Source organism: Paramisgurnus dabryanus, chromosome 1, assembly GCF_030506205.2.
Source record: "Paramisgurnus dabryanus chromosome 1, PD_genome_1.1, whole genome shotgun sequence".
Taxonomy (NCBI): Eukaryota; Metazoa; Chordata; class Actinopteri; order Cypriniformes; family Cobitidae; genus Paramisgurnus; species Paramisgurnus dabryanus.
This window is the reverse complement of record NC_133337.1, coordinates 10067828-10094201: the sequence shown is the minus strand read 5'-3', so window position 1 is coordinate 10094201 and position 26374 is coordinate 10067828. Positions and strand designations below refer to the sequence as shown.

General features: G+C 40.6%; 1 protein-coding gene across 1 annotated transcript in view; it reads right to left on the bottom strand.

The window, feature by feature from the left end:
• The window catches only part of LOC135747183 (scavenger receptor cysteine-rich domain-containing protein DMBT1-like), a 63391-nt gene extending 37394 nt beyond the window's left edge, over positions 1-25997 (bottom strand). Inside the window, exons 1-6 of the mRNA XM_065265848.2 lie at positions 25863-25997; positions 25398-25736; positions 23943-24245; positions 22991-23296; positions 22353-22658; positions 21877-22182 (exon numbers count right to left, since the gene is read on the bottom strand). Coding sequence (XP_065121920.2) covers positions 21877-22182; positions 22353-22658; positions 22991-23296; positions 23943-24245; positions 25398-25736; positions 25863-25929 — 1627 coding nt within the window. The 5' untranslated portion in view covers positions 25930-25997. The remainder of the gene's footprint in view (positions 1-21876; positions 22183-22352; positions 22659-22990; positions 23297-23942; positions 24246-25397; positions 25737-25862) is intronic.
• Between the last annotated feature and the right edge of the window lie 377 nt (positions 25998-26374).

Here is a 26374-nt window from a genome sequence, read left to right as displayed (position 1 = left end):
ATGTGAACTACAGACAGGTTGAGAAGAATTGATGAGGAAGAACAAAACCTCATGACTCAGGTGGGATTCGAACCCAGGAACTCAGAATCTCAATGCATACGATTAACTAGATACGCCACTCAGTTGATACAGTTCATGAGGCAGCAGACAAGAGATTAGAGAGCTGAAAGGATTAACATATGTCAATCACCAAAGATGCAGGAAAGACACAGCTGAAGCAGAATTAACAGAAATAAAATGTACATGAGCTCAAGTGAGATTGAAGACAAGCAGATCATTCTGTATAGTGATGCTATACAATGTAATATACAGTCACATTAATTTATTACTATGACAAATAGACAACGTCACAGGCACGGTAAACTTTGGAGTGGTATTTCTAAGAAAGAGAACAGAATATCAAAAATCTGTTCGGTCACATCTGTGCGGATTGCTCCAAACATTATACGAGCAGAACCTGACATAAAATACACAAAATTTGTAAAAGGAGTAGCGAAAAAATCATTTACCATATACCTTACAAAAACACATGAACATAATGTTGGAAAATGACAAACGAGGTATCGTTGCGATCGGCATAAAACAGTGAATTCAATTTCACAAAGAAAATGTATATCAGACAAAGTATTCAGAAGTTATAAGCAGTTCAATAAGAACTGTTATAGTTTATAACCCCTAGGTGGCGCTGTAGTCTGACTTCCCAGGTACCTTCAGGACATCATGTCAAAGCTCCTTACCATTTTTTGCACGGATATGTCCAATAGTTCAAAAAATATAACAATTTATGTGAAATTTCAAAATGGCGGACAGGCGGTTAATTCACATCAACAGATGCGGCATGAGGTAAGCTATCCATAGACATCAAGTTCATAATTTTCTGACAAACAATTCAGTAGTTATGGGCAAAAAGAGCCTTTTTTTATATCTCATGACCCATAGGTGGCGCTATCACCAAATTTGGCATGGACCCCAAGTTCATGGTCCACATGAAGTGTACCAAATTTCATTTCAATTGATCAAAGAATTACCGAGCTACAGCTTCAGAACCAATTTTGCGTCAATCTCGTTAAGTTCACGCATTTATTACTTTTGAACAAAGAAAAATATAAAAATTCTGTTCGGTCATTTCTATGCGGCTCACTCCAAAGTTCACCTGTGCCAAATCTCATAAAAATTGAACCAAATTTGAAGGAGGAGTAGCGAAAAATCGAAATACTGTACATTTCAAAATGGACGCTACTGTAATGGTTGGAGTCTTACTGTAAAATATCAAATTTATTAAGCGAGATGAGAGCAATCACATGTACTAAATTGAATTTTCATAGATCTAATGGATCACGAGTTATAACCATTTGAATATTGAATTTTTGAGATGATGGTGGCGCTATAGAGTTACTGCTAGAGACCCCATTTTTGGCCAAATGACTATTTATGACCACCACTACAACTGTGCCAAATTTCATCATTTTCCTACATACGGTTCATAGGGCTGCCATAGACTCCCATTGGGGAAGAAGAAAAATTTACTAACAGAAACAATGACCAATATAGCTGCAAGCAGCAACACGGGGTCAAGCACCTTCGGCGCAATGCACACACAGCACAGCAAGCACACAAAGCACAGCAAATTCACAATGCACAGCAAGTACACAAAGCACAGCAATTACACAAATCACAGCAGGCACACAAAGCACAGCAAGCTCACAAAGCACAGCAAGCACACAAAGCACAGCAAGCACACAAAGCACAGCAAGCACACAAAGCACAGCAAGCTCACAATGCACAGCAAGCACACAAAGCACAGCAAGCTCACAATGCACAGCAAGCACACAAAGCACAGCAATTACACAAAGCACATCAAACTCGCAAAGCACAGCAAGCACACAAAGCACAGCAAGCACGCAAAGCACAGCAAGCACACAAAGCACAGTAATCTCACAAAGCATAGCAAACTCACAAAGCACAGCAAGCACACAAAGCACAGCAAGCTCACAAAGCACAGCAAGCTCACAAAGCACAGCAAACTCACAAAGCACAGCAAGCACACAAAGCACAGCAAGCTCACAAAGCACAGCAAGCTCACAAAGCACAGCAAACTCACAAAGCACAGCAAGCTCACAAAGCACAGCAAGCACACAAAGCACAGTAAGCACACAAAGCACAACCAGCACACAAAGCACAGCAAACTCCCAAAGTACAGCATGCACACAAAGCACACAAAGCACAGCAAGAACCACCACAATGCAGAGCAAAAACAGCAAACATGGAAAAATAGAACACATTTGAACTACAGACAGGTTGAGAAGAACTGATGAGGAAGAACAAAATACCTGACTCAGGTGGGATTCAAACCCAGGAACTCAGAATCTCAATACATATGATTAACTTGATGCGCCACTCAGATGACACAGCTCATGAGGCAGCAGAAAAGAGATTAGAAAGCTACAAGGATTAACATATGTCAAATTAGTTTATAAACCCTAGGTGGCGCTGTTTTCTGACTTCTCAGGTACCTTCAGGATATCATGTCAAAGCTCCTTATCAATTTTTGCGCAGATATGTCCAATAGTTCAAAAAATATAACAATTTATATCAAATTTCAAAATGGCGGACAGGCGGTTTGGTCAAACCCGGCATAATACACATCGACAGATGCGGCATGAGGTAAGCAATCCATAGACATCAAGATCATAATTTTCTGACAAACAGTTCAGAAGTTATGGGCAAAAATAGCCTATTTTCCTATCTCATTACCCATAGGTGGCGCTGTCACCAAATTTGGCATGGACCCCAAGTTCATGGTCGACATGAAGTGTACCAAATTTCATTTCAATTGATCAAAGAATGACCGAGCTACAGCTTCAGAACCATTTTTGCGTCAACCTCGTTAAGTTTGCGCATTTATTACTTTTGAACAAAGATAAATATCAAAATTCTGTTCAGTCATTTCTATGCGGCTCACTCCAAAGATCACCTGTGCCAAATCTCATAAGAATTGAACCACATTTGAAGGAGGAGTAGCGAAAAAACTAAATACTGTACATTTCAAAATGGCCGTTACTGTAATGGGTGGAGTCTTACTGTAAAGTATCAAATTCAATAAGCGGGATGAGAGCAATCACGTGTACTAAGTAGAATTTTCATAGATCAAATGGTTCACTATTTATAACAGTTTGAACATTGATTTTTTGCACTGCTGGTGGCGCTATAGAGTTATTGCTAGAGACCCCATTTTTGGTCACATGACTATTTATGACCACCTCTACAACTGTGCCAAATTTCATCATTTTCCTATGTACGGTTCATAGGGCTGCCATAGACTCCCATGGGACGATAATAATAATAATAATACTAACAATTCCAATAGGTGTCTCAGCACCTTCGGTGCTTGACCCCTAATAATACTAACAATTCCAATAGGTGTCTCAGCACCTTCGGTGCTTGACCCCTAAATATAGCTGCAAGCAGCAACACGGGGTCAAGCACCTTCGGCGCAATGCACACACAGCACAGCAAGCACACAAAGCACAGCAAATTCACAATGCACAGCAAGCACACAAAGCACAGCAATTACACAAATCACAGCAGGCACACAAAGCACAGCAAGCTCACAAAGCACAGCAAGCACACAAAGCACTGCAAGCACACAAAGCACAGCAAGCACACAAAGCACAGCAAGCTCACAATGCACAGCAAGCACACAAAGCACAGCAAGCTCACAATGCACAGCAAGCACACAAAGCACAGCAATTACACAAAGCACAGCAAGCTCGCAAAGCACAGCAAGCACACAAAGCACAGCAAGCACGCAAAGCACAGCAAGCACACAAAGCACAGTAATCTCACAAAGCATAGCAAACTCACAAAGCACAGCAAGCACACAAAGCACAGCAAGCTCACAAAGCACAGCAAGCTCACAAAGCACAGCAAGCACACAAAGCACAGCAAGCTCACAAAGCACAGCAAGCTCACAAAGCACAGCAAACTCACAAAGCACAGCAAACTCACAAAGCACAGCAAGCTCACAAAGCACAGCAAGCTCACAAAGCACAGCAAGCACACAAAGCACAGTAAGCACACAAAGCACAGCAAGCACACAAAGCATAGCAACAAAAAAAGCACTGCAAGCACACAAAGCACAGCAAGCTCACAAAGCACAGCAAGCTCACAAAGCACAACCAGCACACAAAGCACAGCAAACTCCCAAAGTACAGCATGCACACAAAGCACACAAAGCACAGAAAGCACAGCAAGAACCACCACAATGCAGAGCAACAACAGCAAACACGGAAAAATAGAACACATTTGAACTACAGACAGGTTGAGAAGAACTGATAAGGAAGAACAAAATACCTGACTCAGGTGGAATTCAAACCCAGGAACTCAGAATCTCAATACATATGATTAACTTGATGCGCCACTCAGATGACACAGCTCATGAGGCAGCAGAAAAGAGATTAGAAAGCTACAAGGATTAACATATGTCAAATTAGTTTATAAACCCTAGGTGGCGCTGTATTCTGACTTCTCAGGTACCTTCAGGATATCATCTCAAAGCTCCTTATCAATTTTTGCGCAGATATGTCCAATAGTTCAAAAAATATAACAATTTATGTCAAATTTCAAAATGGCGGACAGGCGGTTTGGTCAAACCCAGCATAATACACATCGACAGATGCGGCATGAGGTAAGCAATCCATAGACATCAAGATCATAATTTTCTGACAAACAGTTCAGAAGTTATGGGCAAAAATAGCCTATTTTATTATCTCATGACCCATAGGTGGCGCTGTCACCAAATTTGGCATGGACCCCAAGTTCATGGTCAACATGAAGTGTACCAAATTTCATTTCAATTGATCAAAGAATGACCGAGCTACAGCTTCAGAACCATTTTTTTGTCAACCTCGTTAAGTTTGCGCATTTATTACTTTTGAACAAAGATGAATATCAAAATTCTGTTCGGTCATTTCTATGCGGCTCACTCCAAAGATCACCTGTGCCAAATCTCATAAGAATTTAACCACATTTGAAGGAGGAGTAGCGAAAAAACAAAATACTGTACATTTCAAAATGGCCGTTACTGTAATGGGGGGAGTTTTACTGTAAAGTATCAAATTCAATAAGCGGGATGAGAGCAATCACGTGTACTAAGTAGAATTTTCATAGATCAAATGGTTCACCAGTTATAACAGTTTGAACATTGAATTTTTGGACTACTGGTGGCGCTATAGAGTTACTGCTAAAGACCCCATTTTTGGTCACATGACTATTTATGACCACCTCTACATCTGTGCCAAATTTCATCATTTTCCTATGTACGGTTCATAGGGCTGCCATAGACTCCCATTGGGGAAAAATAATAATAATAATAATAAATATAGCTGCAAGCAGCAACACGGGGTCAAGCACCTTCGGCGCAATGCACACACAGCACAGCAAGCACACAAAGCACAGCAAATTCACAATGCACAGCAAGTACACAAAGCACAGCAATTACACAAATCACAGCAGGCACACAAAGCACAGCAAGCTCACAAAGCACAGCAAGCACACAAAGCACAGCAAGCACACAAAGCACAGCAAGCACACAAAGCACAGCAAGCTCACAATGCACAGCAAGCACACAAAGCACAGCAAGCTCACAATGCACAGCAAGCACACAAAGCACAGCAATTACACAAAGCACATCAAACTCGCAAAGCACAGCAAGCACACAAAGCACAGCAAGCACGCAAAGCACAGCAAGCACACAAAGCACAGTAATCTCACAAAGCATAGCAAACTCACAAAGCACAGCAAGCACACAAAGCACAGCAAGCTCACAAAGCACAGCAAGCTCACAAAGCACAGCAAACTCACAAAGCACAGCAAGCACACAAAGCACAGCAAGCTCACAAAGCACAGCAAGCTCACAAAGCACAGCAAACTCACAAAGCACAGCAAGCTCACAAAGCACAGCAAGCACACAAAGCACAGTAAGCACACAAAGCACAACCAGCACACAAAGCACAGCAAACTCCCAAAGTACAGCATGCACACAAAGCACACAAAGCACAGCAAGAACCACCACAATGCAGAGCAAAAACAGCAAACATGGAAAAATAGAACACATTTGAACTACAGACAGGTTGAGAAGAACTGATGAGGAAGAACAAAATACCTGACTCAGGTGGGATTCAAACCCAGGAACTCAGAATCTCAATACATATGATTAACTTGATGCGCCACTCAGATGACACAGCTCATGAGGCAGCAGAAAAGAGATTAGAAAGCTACAAGGATTAACATATGTCAAATTAGTTTATAAACCCTAGGTGGCGCTGTATTCTGACTTCTCAGGTACCTTCAGGATATCATGTCAAAGCTCCTTATCAATTTTTGCGCAGATATGTCCAATAGTTCAAAAAATATAACAATTTATATCAAATTTCAAAATGGCGGACAGGCGGTTTGGTCAAACCCGGCATAATACACATCGACAGATGCGGCATGAGGTAAGCAATCCATAGACATCAAGATCATAATTTTCTGACAAACAGTTCAGAAGTTATGGGCAAAAATAGCCTATTTTCCTATCTCATTACCCATAGGTGGCGCTGTCACCAAATTTGGCATGGACCCCAAGTTCATGGTCCACATGAAGTGTACCAAATTTCATTTCAATTGATCAAAGAATGACCGAGCTACAGCTTCAGAACCATTTTTGCGTCAACCTCGTTAAGTTTGCGCATTTATTACTTTTGAACAAAGATAAATATCAAAATTCTGTTCAGTCATTTCTATGCGGCTCACTCCAAAGATCACCTGTGCCAAATCTCATAAGAATTGAACCACATTTGAAGGAGGAGTAGCGAAAAAACTAAATACTGTACATTTCAAAATGGCCGTTACTGTAATGGGTGGAGTCTTACTGTAAAGTATCAAATTCAATAAGCGGGATGAGAGCAATCACGTGTACTAAGTAGAATTTTCATAGATCAAATGGTTCACTATTTATAACAGTTTGAACATTGATTTTTTGCACTGCTGGTGGCGCTATAGAGTTATTGCTAGAGACCCCATTTTTGGTCACATGACTATTTATGACCACCTCTACAACTGTGCCAAATTTCATCATTTTCCTATGTACGGTTCATAGGGCTGCCATAGACTCCCATGGGACGATAATAATAATAATAATACTAACAATTCCAATAGGTGTCTCAGCACCTTCGGTGCTTGACCCCTAATAATAATACTAACAATTACAATAGGTGTCTCAGCACCTTCGGTGCTTGACCCCTAATAATAAATATAGCTGCAAGCAGCAACACGGGGTCAAGCACCTTCGGCGCAATGCACACACAGCACAGCAAGCACACAAAGCACAGCAAGCTCACAAAGCACAACCAGCACACAAAGCACAGCAAACTCCCAAAGCACAGCAAGCACACAAAGCACAGCAAGCACACAAAGCACAGCAAGAACCACCACAATGCAGAGCAACAACAGCAAACATGGAAAAATAGAACACATGTGAACTACAGACAGGTTGAGAAGAATTGATGAGGAAGAACAAAACGTCATGACTCGGGTGGGATTCGAACACAGGAACTCAGAATCTCAATGCATGTGGTTAACCAGATGAGCCACTCAGTTGACACAGTACATGAGGCAGCAGACAAGAGATTAGAGAGCTGAAAGGATTAACATATGTCAATCACCAAAGATGCAGGAAAGACACAGCAGAAGCAGAAATAACAGAAATACAATGTACATGAGCTCAAGTGAGATTGAAGACAAGCAGATCATTCTGTATATTGATGCTATACAACGTAATATACAGTCACATTAATTTATTACTATGACAAATAGACAACGTCACAGGCACGCTAAACTTTAGAGTGGTATTTCTAAGAAAGAGAACAGAATATCAAAAATCTGTTCGGTCACATCTGTGCGGATTGCTCCATACATTATACGAGCAGAACCTGACATAAAATACACAAAATTTGTAAAAGGAGTAGCGAAAAAATCATTTACCATATGCCTTACAATAACACATGAACATAATGTGGAAAATGACAAACCAGGTATCGTTGCAATCGGCATAAACCAGTGAATCCAATTTCACAAAGAAAATGTATATCAGACAAAGTATTCAGAAGTTATAAGCAGTTCCATAAGAACTGTCATAGTTTATTACCCCTAGGTGGCGCTGTGCTCTGACTACCCACGTACCTTTAGGACATCATGTCGAAGCTCCTTACCAATTTTTGCGCAGATATGTCCAATAGTTCAAAAAATATAACAATTTATGTGAAATTTCAAAATGGCGGACAAGAGGTTCGGTCAAACCCGGCATAATACACATCTACAGATGCGGCATGAGGTAAGCAATCCATAGACATCAAGATCATAATTTTCTGACAAACAGTTGAGAAGTTATGGGCAAAAAAAGCCTATTTTATTATCTCATGACCCATAGGTGGCGCTGTCACCAAATTTGGCATCGACCCCAAGTTCATGGTCCACATGAAGTGTACCAAATTTCATTTTTATTGATCAAGGAATGACCGAGCTACAGCTTCAGAACCATTTTTGCGTCAACCTCGTTAAGTTTGCGCATTTATTACTTTTGAACAAAGATAAATATCAAAATTCTGTTCGGTCATTTTTATGCGGCTTTCTCCAAAGATCATCTGTGCCAAATCTCATCAGAATTGAACCACATTTGAAGGAGGAGTAGCAAAAAAACGAAATACTGTACATTTCAAAATGGCCGCTACTGTAATGGGTGGAGTCTTACTGTAAAGTATCAAATTCAATAAGCGCGATGAGAGCAATCACGTGTACTAAGTGGAATTTTCATAGATCAAATGGTTCACCAATTATGGGCAAAAATAGCCTATTTTATTATCTCATGACCCATAGGTGGCGCTGTCACCAAATTTGGCATGGACCCCAAGTTCATGGTCCACATGAAGTGTACCAAATTTCATTTCAATTGATCAAAGAATGACTGAGCTACAGCTTCAGAACCATTTTTGCGTCAACCTCGCTAAGTTTGCGCATTTATTACTTTTGAACAAAGATAAATATCAAAATTCTGTTCAGTCATTTCTATGCGGCTTACTCCAAAGATCATCTGTGCCAAATCTCATAAGAATTGAACCACATTTGAAGGAGGAGTAGCGAAAAAATGGAATACTGTACATTTCAAAATGAACGCTACTGTAATGGGTGGAGTTTTACTGTAAGGTATTAAAAACAACAAGCATGAGGAGAGCAATCACGTTTACTAAGTAGAATTTTCATAGATCAAGCGGATCAGAAGTTATAACCATTTGAACATTGAATTTTTGCACTGCTGGTGGCGCTATAGAGTTAGTACTAGAGACCCCATTTTTGGTCACATGACTATTTATAACCACCACTACAACTGTGCCAAATTTCATCATTTTCCTACATACGGTTCATAGGGCTGCCATAGACTCCCATTGGGGAAGAAGAAAAGTTTACTAACAGAAACAATGACCACAATATAGCTGCAAGCAGCGACACGGGGTCAAGCACCTTCGGCGCAATGCACACACAGCACAGCAAGCACACAAAGCACAGCAAGTTCACAATGCACAGCAAGCACACAAAGCACAGCAAGTTCACAATGCACAGCAAGCACACAAAGCACAGCAATTACACAAATCACAGCAGGCACACAAAGCACAGCAAGCTCACAAAGCACAGCAAGCACAAAAAGCACAGCAAGCACACAAAGCACAGCAAGCACACAAAGCACAGCAAGCTCACAATGCACAGCAAGCACACAAAGCACAGCAAGCTCACAATGCACAGCAAGCACACAAAGCACAGCAATTACACAAAGCACAGCAAGCTCACAAAGCACAGCAAGCACGCAAAGCACAGCAAGCACGCAAAGCACAGCAAGCACACAAAGCACAGTAATCTCACAAAGCACAGCAAACTCACAAAGCACAGCAAGCACACAAAGCACAGCAAGCTCACAAAGCACAGCAAGCTCACAAAGCACAGCAAACTCACAAAGCGCAGCAAGCACACAAAGCACAGCAAGCTCACAAAGCACAGCAAGCTCACAAAGCACAGCAAACTCACAAAGCACAGCAAGCTCACAAAGCACAGCAAGCACACAAAGCACAGTAAGCACACAAAGCACAGCAAGCACACAAAGCATAGCAACAAAAAAAGCACTGCAAGCACACAAAGCACAGCAAGCTCACAAAGCACAGCAAGCTCACAAAGCACAACCAGCACACAAAGCACAGCAAACTCCCAAAGCACAGCAAGCACACAAAGCACAGCAAGCACACAAAGCACAGCAAGCTCACAAAGCACAGCAAGCTCACAAAGCACAGCAAACTCACAAAGCACAGCAAGCACACAAAGCACAGCAAGCTCACAAAGCACAGCAAGCTCACAAAGCACAGCAAACTCACAAAGCACAGTAAGCTCACAAAGCACAGCAAGCTCACAAAGCACAGCAAGCACACAAAGCACAGCAAGCACACAAAGCACAGTAAGCACACAAAGCACAGCAAGCACACAAAGCATAGCAACAAAAAAAGCACTGCAAGCACACAAAGCACAGCAAGCACAGCAAGCTCACAAAGCACAACCAGCACACAAAGCACAGCAAACTCCCAAAGCACAGCAAGCACACAAAGCACACAAAGCACAGAAAGCACAGCAAGAACCACCACAATGCAGAGCAACAACAGCAAACATGGAAAAATAGAACACATTTGAACTACAGACAGGTTGAGAAGAACTGATGAGGAAGAACAAAATACCTGACTCAGGTGGGATTCAAACCCAGGAACTCAGAATCTCAATACATATGATTAACTTGATGCGCCACTCAGATGACACAGCTCATGAGGCAGCAGAAAAGAGATTAGAGAGCTACAAGGATTAACATATGTCAAATTAGTTTATAAACCCTAGGTGGCGCTGTATTCTGACTTCTCAGGCACCTTCAGGATATCATGTCAAAGCTCCTTATCAATTTTTGCGCAGATATGTCCAATAGTTCAAATAATATAACAATTTATGTCAAATTTCAAAATGGCGGACAGGCGGTTTGGTCAAACCCGGCATAATTCACAGCAACAGATGCGCCATGAGGTAAGCAATCCATAGACATCAAGATCATGATTTTCTGACAAACAGTTCAGAAGTTATGGGCAAAAATAGCCTATTTTATTATCTCATGACCCATAGGTGGCGCTGTCACCAAATTTGGCATGGACCCCAAGTTCATGGTCGACATGAAGTGTACCAAATTTCATTTCAATTGATCAAAGAATGACCGAGCTACAGCTTCAGAACCATTTTTGCGTCAACCTCGTTAAGTTTGCACATTTATTACTTTTGAACAAAGATAAATATCAAAATTCTGTTCGGTCATTCCTATGCGGCTCACTCCAAAGATCATCTGTGCCAAATTTCATAAGAATTGAACCACGTTTGAAGGAGGAGTAGCGAAAAAACGAAATACTGTACATTTCAAAATGGCCGATACTGTAATGGGTGGAGTCTTACTGTAAGGTATTAAAAACAATAAGCATGAGGAGAGCATTCACGTGTACTAAGTAGAATTTTCATAGATCAAATGGTTCACCAGTTATAACAGTTTGAACATTGAATTTTTGAGATGATGGTGGCGCTATAGAGTTACTGCTAGACACCCCATTTTTGGTCACATGACTATTTATGATCACCTCTACAACTGTGCCACATTTCATCATTTTCCTATGTACGGTTCATAGGGCTGCCATAGACTCCCATTGGGGAAAAATAATAATAATAATAATAATAATACTAACAATAACAATAGGTGTCTCAGCACCTTCGGTGCTTGACCCCTAAATATAGCTGCAAGCAGCAACACGGGGTCAAGCACCTTCGGCGCAATGCACACACAGCACAGCAAGCACACAAAGCACGGCAAGCTCACAATGCACAGCAAGCACACAAAGCAGAGCAATTACACAAATCACAGCAGGCACACAAAGCACAGCAAGCTCACAAAGCACAGCAAGCACACAAAGCACAGCAAGCACACAAAGCACAGCAAGCTCACAATGCACAGCATGCACACAAAGCACAGCAATTACACAAATCACAGCAGGCACACAAAGCACAGCAAGCTCACCAAGCACAGCAAGCACACAAAGCACAGCAAGCACACAAAGCACAGCAAGCACACAAAGCACAGCAAGCTCACAAAGCACAGCAAGCACACAAAGCACAGCAAGCTCACAAAGCACAGCAAGCTCACAGCAAGCACACAAAGCACAGCAAGCTCACAAAGCACAGCAAGCACACAAAGCACAGCAATTACACAAAGCACAGCAAGCACACAAAGCACAGCAAGCACACAAAGCACAGAAATTACACAAAGCACAGCAGGCACACAAAGCACAGCAAGCTCACAAAACACAGCAAGCACACAAAGCACAGCAAGCTCACAAAGCACAGCAAGCACACAAAACACAGCAAGCTCACAAAACACAGCAAGCACACAAAGCACAGCAAGCACACAAAGCATAGCAAGCTCACAAAGCACAGCAAGCACACAAAGCACAGCAAGCTCACAAAGCACAGCAAGCTCACAAAGCACAACCAGCACACAAAGCACAGCAAACTCACAAAGCACAGCAAGCACACAAAGCACAGCAAGCACACAAAGCATAGCAAGCTCACAAAGCACAGCAAGCACACAAAGCACATTAATTACACAAATCACAGCAGGCACACAAAGCACAGCAAGCTCACAAAGCACAGCAAGCACACAAAGCACAGCAAGCACACAAAGCACACAAAGCACAGCAAGCACACAAAGCATAGCAAGCTCACAAAGCACAGCAAGCACACAAAGCACAGCAAGCTCACAAAGCACAGCAAGCTCACAAAGCACAGCAAGCACACAAAGCACAGCAAGCTCACAAAGCACAGCAAGCACACAAAGCACAGCAAGCCCACAAAGCATAGCAAGCTCACAAAGCACAGCAAGCACACAAAGCACAGCAAGCTCACAAAGCACAGCAAGCACACAAAGCACAGCAATTACACAAATCACAGCAGGCACACAAAGCACAGCAAGCTCACAAAGCACAGCAAGCACACAAAGCACAGCAAGCTCACAAAGCACAGCAAGCACACAAAGCACAGCAAGCACACAAAGCAAAGCAAGCACACAAAGCATATCAAGCTCACAAAGCACAGCAAGCACACAAAGCACATTAATTACACAAATCACAGCAGGCACACAAAGCACAGCAAGCTCACAAAGCACAGCAAGCACACAAAGCACAGCAAGCACACAAAGCACAGCAAGCACACAAAGCACAGCAAGTACACAAAGCATAGCAAGCTCACAAAGCACAGCAAGCACACAAAGCACAGCAAGCTCACAAAGCACAGCAAGCTCACAAAGCACAGCAAGCACACAAAGCACAGCAAGCTCACAAAGCACAGCAAGCACACAAAGCACAGTAAGCTCACAAAGCACAGCAAGCTCACAAAGCACAGCAAGCACACAAAGCACAGCAAGCTCACAAAGCACAGCAAGCACCATAAATTGCATCAAAAACGCAAGGCTCAGGAATCATAGAGCAGAACCACCACAATGCAGAGCAACAACAGCAAACATGGAAAAATAGAACACATGTGAACTACAGACAGGTTTAAAAGAATTGATGAGGAAGAACAAAATACGTGACTCATGTGGGATTCGAACCCAGGATCTCAGAATCTCAATGCATACGATTAACTAGATGCGCCACTCAGTTGACACGGTTCATTGGGCAGCAGAAAGAGATAACAGTATAATATCAATAAGAATTGTAATAGTTTATAACCCCTAGGTGGCGCTGTACTCTGACTTCCCAGGTAACTTCAGGACATCATGTCAAAGCTCTTTACCAATTTTTGTGCGGATATGTCAAATAGTTCAAAAAATATAACAATTTATGTTAAATTTCAAAATGGCAGACAGGTGGTTCGGTCAAACCCGGCATAATACACATCGACAGATGCGGCATGAGGTAAGCAATCCATAGACATCAAGATCATAATTTTCTGACAAGCAGTTCAGAAGTTATGGGCAAAAATAGCCTATTTTATTATCTCATGACCCATAGGTGGCGCTGTCACCAAATTTGGCATGGACCCCAAGATCATGGTCCACATGATGTGTACCAAATTTCATTTCAATTGATCAAAGAATGACTGAGCTACAGCTTCAGAACCATTTTTGCGTCAACCTCGTTAAGTTTGCGCATTTATTACTTTTGAACAAAGATAAATATCAAAATTCTGTTCGGTCATTTCTATGCGGCTCACTCCAAAGATCATCTGTGCCAAATTTCATAAGAATTGAACCACATTTGAAGGAGGAGTAGCGAAAAAACGAAATACTGTACATTTCAAAATGGCCGCTACTGTAATGGGTTGAGTCTTACTGTAAAGTATCAAATTCAATAAGCGGGATGAGAGCAATCACGTGTACTATGTAGAATTTTCATAGATCAAATGGTTCACCACTTATAACAGTTAGAACATTGAATTTTTGGACTACTGGTGGCGCTATAGAGTTACTGATAAAGACCCCATTTTTAGTCACATTACTATTTATGACCACCTCTACATCTGTGCCAAATTTCATCATTTTCCTATGTACGGTTCATAGGGCTGCCATAGACTCCCGTTGGGGAAAAATAATAATAATAATAATAAAAATATAGCTGCAAGCAGCGATTCGGGGCCAAGCACCTTTAGCGCAATGAGCACCCAAAGCACAGCAAGCAACATAGAAGGTATCAATCACCCAATGCTCACTGACCACCCAAGGTGCATCAAGAACACAAAGCACAGCAAGTACCCAAAGCGTTGCAATGACAGAGCAGAACCACCGCAGTGCAGAGCAGCAACAGAAAACATGGCAAAAATAGAACATATGTAAACTACAGACAGGTCAAGAAGAATAGGTGGGAAAGAACAAAACTTTAATAGAAGAAATTAACACCTGCCTCAGGTGGGATTCGAACCCATGAACTCAGGATCTCTATGCATACGACTTAATGGATGCACCACTCAGCAGACACAGCTCAAGGGGCAGCAGGAAAGAGATTACAGAAATGCAAGCATTGACATATGCCAATCACCAAAGATGTAGAAATGACACCGCAGAGCAGAAATCACAGAAATACAATGTATATGAGAATCAAAAAGCTCAAGTGAGATTGAAGACAAGAAGAACATTCCGTAGAGTAACGCTATAAAATGTAATATAAAGTAATTAACTATGACAAATAGACAACATCACAGGGACGATCAACTTTACAGAGGTTTTTCTCAAAAAATTCCTAGGTGCAAGAAAAATCTGTTCAGTCATTTCTGTGCGGATTGCTCCAAACATTATACGAGCAGAACCTGGCATAAAATAAACAAAATTTGTAAAAGGAGTAGCGAAAAAATCATTTACCATATGCCTTACAATAACACATGAACAGAATGATGGAAAATGACAAACGAGGTATCGTTGCAATCGGCATAAACCAGTGAATACAATTTCACAAAGAAAATTAATATCCGACAAAGTATTCAGAAGTTATGAGCAGTTCTATAAGAACTGTTATAGTTTATAACCCCTAGGTGGCGCTGTATTCTGACTTCCCAGATACAATCAGGACATCATGCCAAAGCTTACTACCGATTTTTGCGCCAATATATCCAATACTTCAAAAGTTATAACAATTTATGACAAATTTCAAAATGGCGGACAGGCGGTTCGGTCAAACCCGGCATAATACACATCGACAGATGCGGCATGAGGTAAGGAATCCGTAGACACCAAGATCATAATTTTCTGACAAACGATTCAGAAGTTATGCGCAAAAATAGCCTTTTTTACTATCTCATGACCCATAGGTGGCGCTGTCACCAAATTTGGCATGGACCCCCATTTCATGGTCGACATGAAGCGTACCAAATTTCATCTCGATTGATCAAAGAATGACCGAGATACAGCTTCAGAACCAATTTTGCGTCAATCTCGTTAAGTTCACGCATGAATTACTTTTAAATAAAGAAAAATATCAAAATTCTGTTCAGTCATTTCTATGCGGCTCACTCCAAAGATCACATGTGCCAAATCTCATAAGAATTGAACCAAATTTGAAGGAGGAGTAGCGAAAAAACGAAATACTGTACATTTCAAAATGGCCGCTACTGTAATGGGTGGAGTCTTACTGTAAAGTATCAAATTCAATAAGTGGGATGAGAGCAATCACGTGTACTAAGTAGAATTTTCATAGATCAAATGGTTCACCAATTATAACAGTTTGAACATTGAATTTTTGCACTGCTGGTGGCGCTATAGAGTTACTGCTAGAGACCCCATTTTTGGTCACATGACTTTTTAGGACCACCACTACAACTGTGCCAAATTTCATCACTCTACTACTTACGGTTCATAGGGCTGCCATAGACTCCCATTGGACAAGAGTAAGAATAATAATAATAATAATACTAACAATTGCAATAGGTGTCTCAGCACCTTCGGTGCTTGACCCCTAATAATAATAATAAATATAGCTGCAAGCAGCAACACGGGGTCAAGCACCTTCGGCGCAATGCACACACAGCACAGCAAGCACACAAAGCACAGCAAATTCACAATGCACAGCAAGTACACAAAGCACAGCAATTACACAAATCACAGCAGGCACACAAAGCACAGCAAGCTCACAAAGCACAGCAAGCACACAAAGCACACAAAGCACAGCAAGCACACAAAGCACAGCAAGCTCACAATGCACAGCAAGCACACAAAGCACAGCAAGCTCACAATGCACAGCAAGCACACAAAGCACAGCAATTACACAAAGCACATCAAACTCGCAAAGCACAGCAAGCACACAAAGCACAGCAAGCACACAAAGCACAGCAAGCACGCAAAGCACAGCAAGCACACAAAGCACAGTAATCTCACAAAGCATAGCAAACTCACAAAGCACAGCAAGCACACAAAGCACAGCAAGCTCACAAAGCACAGCAAGCTCACAAAGCACAGCAAACTCACAAAGCACAGCAAGCACACAAAGCACAGCAAGCTCACAAAGCACAGCAAGCTCACAAAGCACAGCAAACTCACAAAGCACAGCAAGCTCACAAAGCACAGCAAGCACACAAAGCACAGTAAGCACACAAAGCACAACCAGCACACAAAGCACAGCAAACTCCCAAAGTACAGCATGCACACAAAGCACACAAAGCACAGAAAGCACAGCAAGAACCACCACAATGCAGAGCAAAAACAGCAAACATGGAAAAATAGAACACATTTGAACTACAGACAGGTTGAGAAGAACTGATGAGGAAGAACAAAATACCTGACTCAGGTGGGATTCAAACCCAGGAACTCAGAATCTCAATACATATGATTAACTTGATGCGCCACTCAGATGACACAGCTCATGAGGCAGCAGAAAAGAGATTAGAAAGCTACAAGGATTAACATATGTCAAATTAGTTTATAAACCCTAGGTGGCGCTGTATTCTGACTTCTCAGGTACCTTCAGGATATCATGTCAAAGCTCCTTATCAATTTTTGCGCAGATATGTCCAATAGTTCAAAAAATATAACAATTTATATCAAATTTCAAAATGGCGGACAGGCGGTTTGGTCAAACCCGGCATAATACACATCGACAGATGCGGCATGAGGTAAGCAGTCCATAGACATCAAGATCATAATTTTCTGACAAACAGTTCAGAAGTTATGGGCAAAAATAGCCTATTTTCCTATCTCATTACCCATAGGTGGCGCTGTCACCAAATTTGGCATGGACCCCAAGTTCATGGTCGACATGAAGTGTACCAAATTTCATTTCAATTGATCAAAGAATGACCGAGCTACAGCTTCAGAACCATTTTTGCGTCAACCTCGTTAAGTTTGCGCATTTATTACTTTTGAACAAAGATAAATATCAAAATTCTGTTCAGTCATTTCTATGCGGCTCACTCCAAAGATCACCTGTGCCAAATCTCATAAGAATTGAACCACATTTGAAGGAGGAGTAGCGAAAAAACTAAATACTGTACATTTCAAAATGGCCGTTACTGTAATGGGTGGAGTCTTACTGTAAAGTATCAAATTCAATAAGCGGGATGAGAGCAATCACGTGTACTAAGTAGAATTTTCATAGATCAAATGGTTCACTATTTATAACAGTTTGAACATTGATTTTTTGCACTGCTGGTGGCGCTATAGAGTTATTGCTAGAGACCCCATTTTTGGTCACATGACTATTTATGACCACCTCTACAACTGTGCCAAATTTCATCATTTTCCTATGTACGGTTCATAGGGCTGCCATAGACTCCCATGGGACGATAATAATAATAAATATAGCTGCAAGCAGCGATTCGGGGCCAAGCACCATCAGCGCAATGAGCACCCGAAGCACAGCAAGAAACATACAACCTATCAATCAACCAGGGCGAATTGACCACCCAAGGTGCATCAAGAACACAAAGCGCAGCAAGTACCCAAAGCGTTGCAATTACAGAGCAGAACCACCGCAGTGCAGAGCAGCAACAGAAAACATGGCAAGAATAGAACATATGTGAACTACAGACAGGTCAAGAAGAATAGGTGGGAAAGAACAAAACTTTAATAGAAGAAATTAACACCTGCCTCAGGTGGGATTTGAACCCAAGAACTCAAGATCTCTATGCATACGACTTAACAGAAGCGCCACTCAGTAGACACAGCTCAAGGAGCAGCAGAAAAGAGCTTACATGCCAAAGAATTCAGAAGTTATAAGCAATTCGATAAGAACTGTTATAGTTTATAACCCGTGGTGGCGCTGTACTCTAGTTTCCCAGGTACCCTCAGTACATCACCCCGAAGCTCCCTACCGATTTTTGCGCCGATATATCCGATACTTCAAAAGTTATAGCAATTTATCACAAATTTCAAATTGGCAGACAGACGGTTAGGTCAATCACGGCATAATACACATCGACAGATGCGGCATGAGGCGAGGAATCCGTAGACACCAAGATCATAATTTTCTGACAAACGATTCAGAAGTTATGCGCAAAAATAGCCTTTTTTACTATCTCATGACCCATAGGTGGCGCTGTCACCAAATTTGGCATGGACCCCCAGTTCATGGTCGACATGAAGCGTACCAAATTTCATCTCGATTGATCAAAGAATGACCGAGATACAGCCTCAGAACCAATTTTGCGTCAATCTCGTTAAGTTCACGCATTAATTACTTTTGAATAAAGAAAAATATCAAAATTCTGTTCAGTCATTTCTATGCGGCTCACTCCAAAGATCACATGTGCCAAATCTCATAAGAATTGAACCAAATTTGAAGGAGGAGTAGCGAAAAAACGAAATACTGTACATTTCAAAATGGCCGATACTGTAATGGGTGGAGTCTTACTGTAAGGTATTAAAAACAATAAGCATGAGGAGAGCAATCACGTGTACTAAGTAGAATTTTCATAGAGCAAATGGATCATGAGTTATAACCATTTGAACATTGAATTTTTGAGATGATGGTGGCGCTATAGAGTTACTGCTAGAGACCCCATTTTTGGCCAAATGACTATTTATGACCACCACTACAACTGTGCCAAATTTCATCATTTTCCTATGTACGGTTCATAGGGCTGCCATAGACTCCCATTGGGGAAGATTAAGAAGAATAATAATACTAACAGAAACAATAGGTGCCACAGCACCATAGGTGCTTGGCCCCTAAATATAGCTGCAAGCAGCGATTCGGGGCCAAGCACCTTTAGCGCAATGAGCACCCAAAGCACAGCAAGCAACATAGAAGGTATCAATAACCCAATGCTCACTGACCACCCAAGGTGCATCAAGAACACAAAGCGCAGCAAGTACCCAAAGCGTTGCAATGACAGAGCAGAACCACCGCAGTGCAGAGCAGCAACAGAAAACATGGCAAAAATAGAACATATGTGAACTACAGACAGGTCAAGAAGAATAGGTGGGAAAGAACAAAACTTTAATAGAAGAAATTAACACCTGCCTCAGGTGGGATTCGAACCCATGAACTCAGGATCTCTATGCATACGACTTAGTGGATGCGCCACTCAGCAGACACAGCTCAAGGGGCAGCAGGAAAGAGATTACAGAAATGCAAGCATTGACATATGCCAATCACCAAAGATGTAGAAATGACACCGCAGAGCAGAAATCACAGAAATACAATGTATATGAGAATCAAAAAGCTCAAGTGAGATTGAAGACAAGAAGAACATTCCGTAGAGTAACGCTATAAAATGTAATATAAAGTAATTAACTATGACAAATAGACAACATCACAGGGACGATCAACTTTACAGAGGTTTTTCTCAAAAAAATTCCTAGGTGCAAGAAAAATCTGTTCAGTCATTTCTGTGCGGATTGCTCCAAACATTATACGAGCAGAACCTGGCATAAAATAAACAAAATTTGTAAAAGGAGTAGCGAAAAAATCATTTACCATATGCCTTACAATAACACATGAACAGAATGATGGAAAATGACAAACGAGGTATCGTTGCAATCGGCATAAACCAGTGAATACAATTTCACAAAGAAAATTAATATCCGACAAAGTATTCAGAAGTTATGAGCAGTTCTATAAGAACTGTTATAGTTTATAACCCCTAGGTGGCGCTGTATTCTGACTTCCCAGATACAATCAGGACATCATGCCGAAGCTTCCTACCGATTTTTGCGCCAATATATCCAATACTTCAAAAGTTATAACAATTTATGACAAATTTCAAAATGGCGGACAGGCGGTTCGGTCAAACCCGGCATAATACACATCGACAGATGCGGCATGAGGTAAGGAATCCGTAGACACCAAGATCATAATTTTCTGACAAACGATTCAGAAGTTATGCGCAAAAATAGCCTTTTTTCCTATCTCATGACCCATAGGTGGCGCTGTCACCAAATTTGGCATGGACCCCCATTTCATGGTCGACATGAAGCGTACCAAATTTCATCTCGATTGATCAAAGAATGACCGAGATACAGCTTCAGAACCAATTTTGCGTCAATCTCGTTAAGTTCACGCATGAATTACTTTTAAATAAAGAAAAATATCAAAATTCTGTTCAGTCATTTCTATGCGGCTCACTCCAAAGATCACATGTGCCAAATCTCATAAGAATTGAACCAAATTTGAAGGAGGAGTAGCGAAAAAACGAAATACTGTACATTTCAAAATGGCCGCTACTGTAATGGGTGGAGTCTTACTGTAAGGTATTAAAAACAATAAGCATGAGGAGAGCAATCACGTGTACTAAGTAGAATTTTCATAGAGCAAATGGATCATGAGTTATAACCATTTGAACATTGAATTTTTGCACTGCTGGTGGCGCTATAGAGTTAATGCTAGAGACCCAATTTTTGGTCACTTGACTTTTCAGGACCACCTCTATAACTGTGCCAAATTTCATCATTTTCCTATGTACGGTTCATAGGGCTGCCATAGGCACCAATGGCTAAGAAGAAGAAAAAAGTACAATTCCAATAGGTGTCTCAGCACCTTCGGTGCTTGACCCCTAATAATACTAACAATTCCAATAGGTGTCTCAGCACCTTCGGTGCTTGACCCCTAATAATAAGAAAACCATCAATTGCAATAGTGGCCTACCGCCCTGCGGGCTTGGCCCCTAATAACACCTTTGGAAATATATTTACAAAAACACTGTAATGTGTTCGATACTTATTTTACCTCATTAAATAATGACAGCATTTATATATTTTTTTAATTATAAGCAATATTTGTCAAAGGTTATCAAGCTTACGGTTACAGACGACTCCAGCATCTTGTCCATGGCTACAGCTGCTTGTTCCTATTGCCTTCGATAGACAATTTTTCACTGTTGGCTCATTCCCAGAACAACTCACATCATCTAGCCACACAGATCCTGAACCCTGCCCAAAGAAAGCCCCGACCTTTGCTGCTATTGGAGTCCCACAACCCATGCTTTCGCACACCACTGCTGCATCAGTCAAATCCCAGCCAGCATCACAGACAGTTCCCCACTGATCATTGTATAAGACCTCCACTCTTCCAGAACACAGATTATCTCCATCTACCAGTCTAATATCTAAAGGGTAGTAAATGAAAAACTTAAGTAGATGGTCAATGGTTATGTTTAAATGCACCAAATTTCATCAGTCTGACTAAATTAAACCTGATTGCAGATTACGAAAGTATGTGTACATGCACTATAAATGTTGCAATTAGATCCAAAATAAAAAACAGTATCTATCCTACCTCGACAGATGACTCCAGCATCATATGAATGATAACAGTCATTTATTCCCCATCCATTAAATCTGCACCCTCTTAGTGACAATTCAGTCCCCGTACAATGAACATTATCCATCCATATTGGTCCCACACCAGGTCCATATGAATTTCTTGTCACTTCTCCACCAGTTGGACATCCGACCTCTTTACATGCCACTGCAGCATCATCAGTACCCCAGTAATCTAAACACACTGTTCCCCATAATCCATCACGAAGAACCTCCACTCGTCCAGAACATGAGTTATCACCATTCACTAACCTAATAGGAGCTAACCATGAACAAAAGACATGTTATTAAAAATGCTCAAATGTTCTTGTCCACGATGTAATTATTTACATTATTGTACAGTATGCTGTAATTTTGTCTGTGGAACACAAAAAAATTATGTAGTTTCTTAATAATATAATTAAAACCAACATGCCAGTTTAAAAATGTGAGATGTGAATAAGATTTTTTTTCATTATTAGGTCATAAATTTGGAAAATACTCTTCAAAATGTCTTCATTTGTGTTAGCAAACAAGGGCAAATAAATAATGACAGCATTTATATTTGTTTAGTTTGAATAACAAGCAATATTTGTCCAAGGTTTTTAAGCTTACGGTTGCAGATGACTCCAGCATCTTGTCCATGGCTGCAGGTGCTTGTCCCTAATGCATTTGATGAACAATTGGTCACTGTTGGCTCATTTCCAGAACAACCTACATCACCCAGCCACACAGGTCCTGAACCCTGCCCAAAGAATGCTCCGGTCTCTGCTGCTATAGGAGACCCACAACCCATGCTATTACACACCACTGCAGCATCTGTTAAGTCCCAGCCAGCATCACAGACAGTTCCCCATTGACCATTGTATAAAACCTCCACTCTTCCAGAACACAGATTATCTCCATCTACCAGTCTAACATCTAAAGGAGAATGAATGAAAACCATAATTCATCAGTGTAACTGAATTTGATCTGATTGCAGATTACAAAAGTGCAGTGTACCTGCACCCTAAATGTTGCAATCTAATTCAAATGTTACTTCACATGCGCATTTCATATAATCCCGACAAAATGTTTGCGCAAGCGCACAAGATCTATTGTCGGGTTAACGCTTCATCTCTGGATGAATATACAAAGTCAAAGTTGGGTCGGAGAAAGTTGTTGTTAAAAGGTTTTCAGACGTGCAAAAGATATGCAATGTTCGAGTGGCGCAACACTATTTTATTGTCATATGTAATGTTATGAGAGAACATATGAACCCTGCTGAATATTCAGGTCATGACTTCCTTACTTAATAATATGTGTTGCCATTGCCTTGCTATTGCATGTTAATTGCAACGAGTATCGTGTGATATGGAAATGAGATGTAAATATAAGAAATGAACATAAGAGCAAATTCACAGCACACTGAAAATATATTTACAATTTTCTCCTGTAGATCGGATAACAGATCAGTCTACACACCATAGAAACAGAAACATTGTTTGTATGCCATCACAAATATTCTAAGCAGTCACTTGAGCTGTTAGGCAGAGGTTGACCAAATAGAAAACAATATCTATCCTACCTCGACAGATGACTCCGGCATCATATGAATGATAACAGTTGTTTATTCCCCATCCATTAAATGTGCAATCCTTCAGTGATAATTCAGTCCCTGTACATTGAACATTATCCATCCATATTGTTCCCACACCAGGTCCAAATGAATTTCTTGTTACTTCAGCACCGGTTGGGCATCCGACCTCTTTACACACCACTGCAGCATCAGTAGAGTCCCAATAATCTGTACACACTGTTCCCCATGTTCCATTATGAAGAACCTCCACACGTCCAGAACACGAGTTACTGCCATTCAACCTAACAGGAGCTAAACATGAATACATGATATGTTATTAAAACTGCTCAAATGTTCTTGTCAACTCTGTCATTATTTAATCACTCTCATGTTGTTTCAAAGAAGAACACAAAAACCGACATTCGAAAAACTTCATAGCTCTGTTCTATACAATGACAAATCAACATGACAATTTAGAAATTTGCGATGGTGTATGAGATTTTTTGGCTGTAGTCAAAGGGGAGATTTTCAAAATGAATGATCTACAATTAGATCATAAATCACTGTCCGTTTCTCAAAACCAAGAACACCAAGTTTGGACTTGCATCCTTTGGAATTCCCACTTGGCAAGTTCAGACTCGGGAACTCTGAATTCTTGAGGATGCAAGGACATAAATGGAAGAGCAGAGTACTTGAGATTGTCATTCAGTCTAACCAATATGTGCAGCTCTGGCTATTCTTGTTTAAATGTATTTTTACAATAAAACAAAATGTTATGTTAAAATACAACTGTTACAGTGACACAGAAAGAGTATTGTTTGAATATTGTGCTATATTACTGCTCCATACATCCTTGATTAACAGGATTATCAAGAACTTGGCTTGATGTGAAATTGGAATGAGAACAGTACTTGGACAGCAACTGATGATGTTTCCCAAGTCCGCAAGAACACAAGTATAGACAAGAACACATATTGAGAAACGTTCCCTGTTTTTGAAAAAAAAAAGAGCTTATTTAAAATGTCTTCTTTTGTGTTAGCAAACCGGTTCGGAATGATAAGGTTTGAAACAAATTAAAAATGATAAACTTATACTAAAACATATATTTGAAATGCCATTCATCAACCTAACCAAGGCTAGTGCTACAAACAAACAGTGTCAGTGATTATAAATGCTAAGCATTTAATTTAGCCATTTAATATTGTTAGTCTTGCCTCTAGATTGTATTAAAAAACGAAAAAGTCAAATCATCAATTGCATTTCAATTTGACATGAAAGATGCATTATAACCTTGAAAATGAAATCATTTAATTTAATGTTAAAATTTTTATTTTAGCATTTAATTTTAAGATTTTGGACATATTTTGCAATTTTATTTTATAATTTAATTAATGACTTATTTTTAAATTTGCAAAAAAAAAAAAAACTTCCATACTGTACAATTTGTATTAAGTTTACATTTACCTTTACAAGTGACTCCAGCGTCTTCATTATGTTCACAGTCGTGTATTCCCCACCCTAAAATTCCACAGTCTACCAGTGATGATTCATTGCCAACACAGTTTATTTCATCCATCCATATAGGTCCCGATCCTTCTCCAAAATAAGCATTAGACTCTGCGTCTATAGCATCTCCACAATCCAATTCTATACACACCAATTCAGCAACTGATAGATACCAGTCATCATCACACACTGTTCCCCATTGACCATCATGAAGAACCTCCACTCTTCCTGAACAGCTGCTACTCCCATTAACCAACCTCACAACTTGAGCTTCAACTTGGGGACCTTTTTTAAAATCTGTGTATTTACAGGAAATCATGTCAAAACATATAATTTTGCATAAAATAATTGTATGGATCTGAGAATTTTTCAGGAGCAGATATTGGTGACAGGAGTGTTGTGCATGTCTTGGTTTCCTCTTACCAAGCAAAAGCGTGAGGCACAAGAAGAATAGCATGATGCCTGCAAATAAAAAATATATATATTCCATTAGTTTGTCTAAAGCTGAGGTCAGAGTTTGTAGTAAGGGTGACCATACGTGTCATTTTCCCGCAATTGACCTTTCGCCGGCCCCTCCCCCAAAACGGCCATTGTCCAATCACACATCACAGCAACCGTTACTATGCGAGCACGTCCGACAAACATTCATGCCCGCAGCGCTTGTGAGCAGTGCATACAATGGATAAAACAGTGTGGACTGCCCCATCCAGTTAAATGTGTCGAACATTTACGAAGCATAAATACGTCTGCACAAAGGTAAGGCTTAAAGCTAACTAGTTGCAGTGTGGTCTAAATCTACTAACTAGAAGCAAGAACACAAACTGGAACAAAGTTATGATTACCATCAATATAATTGCCAGAATGTTAACCTACTCTCTAAGATAATTTAATAAGTTATTTTGCCAACATTAGTTAACATGTTAGCTAACGCTAGC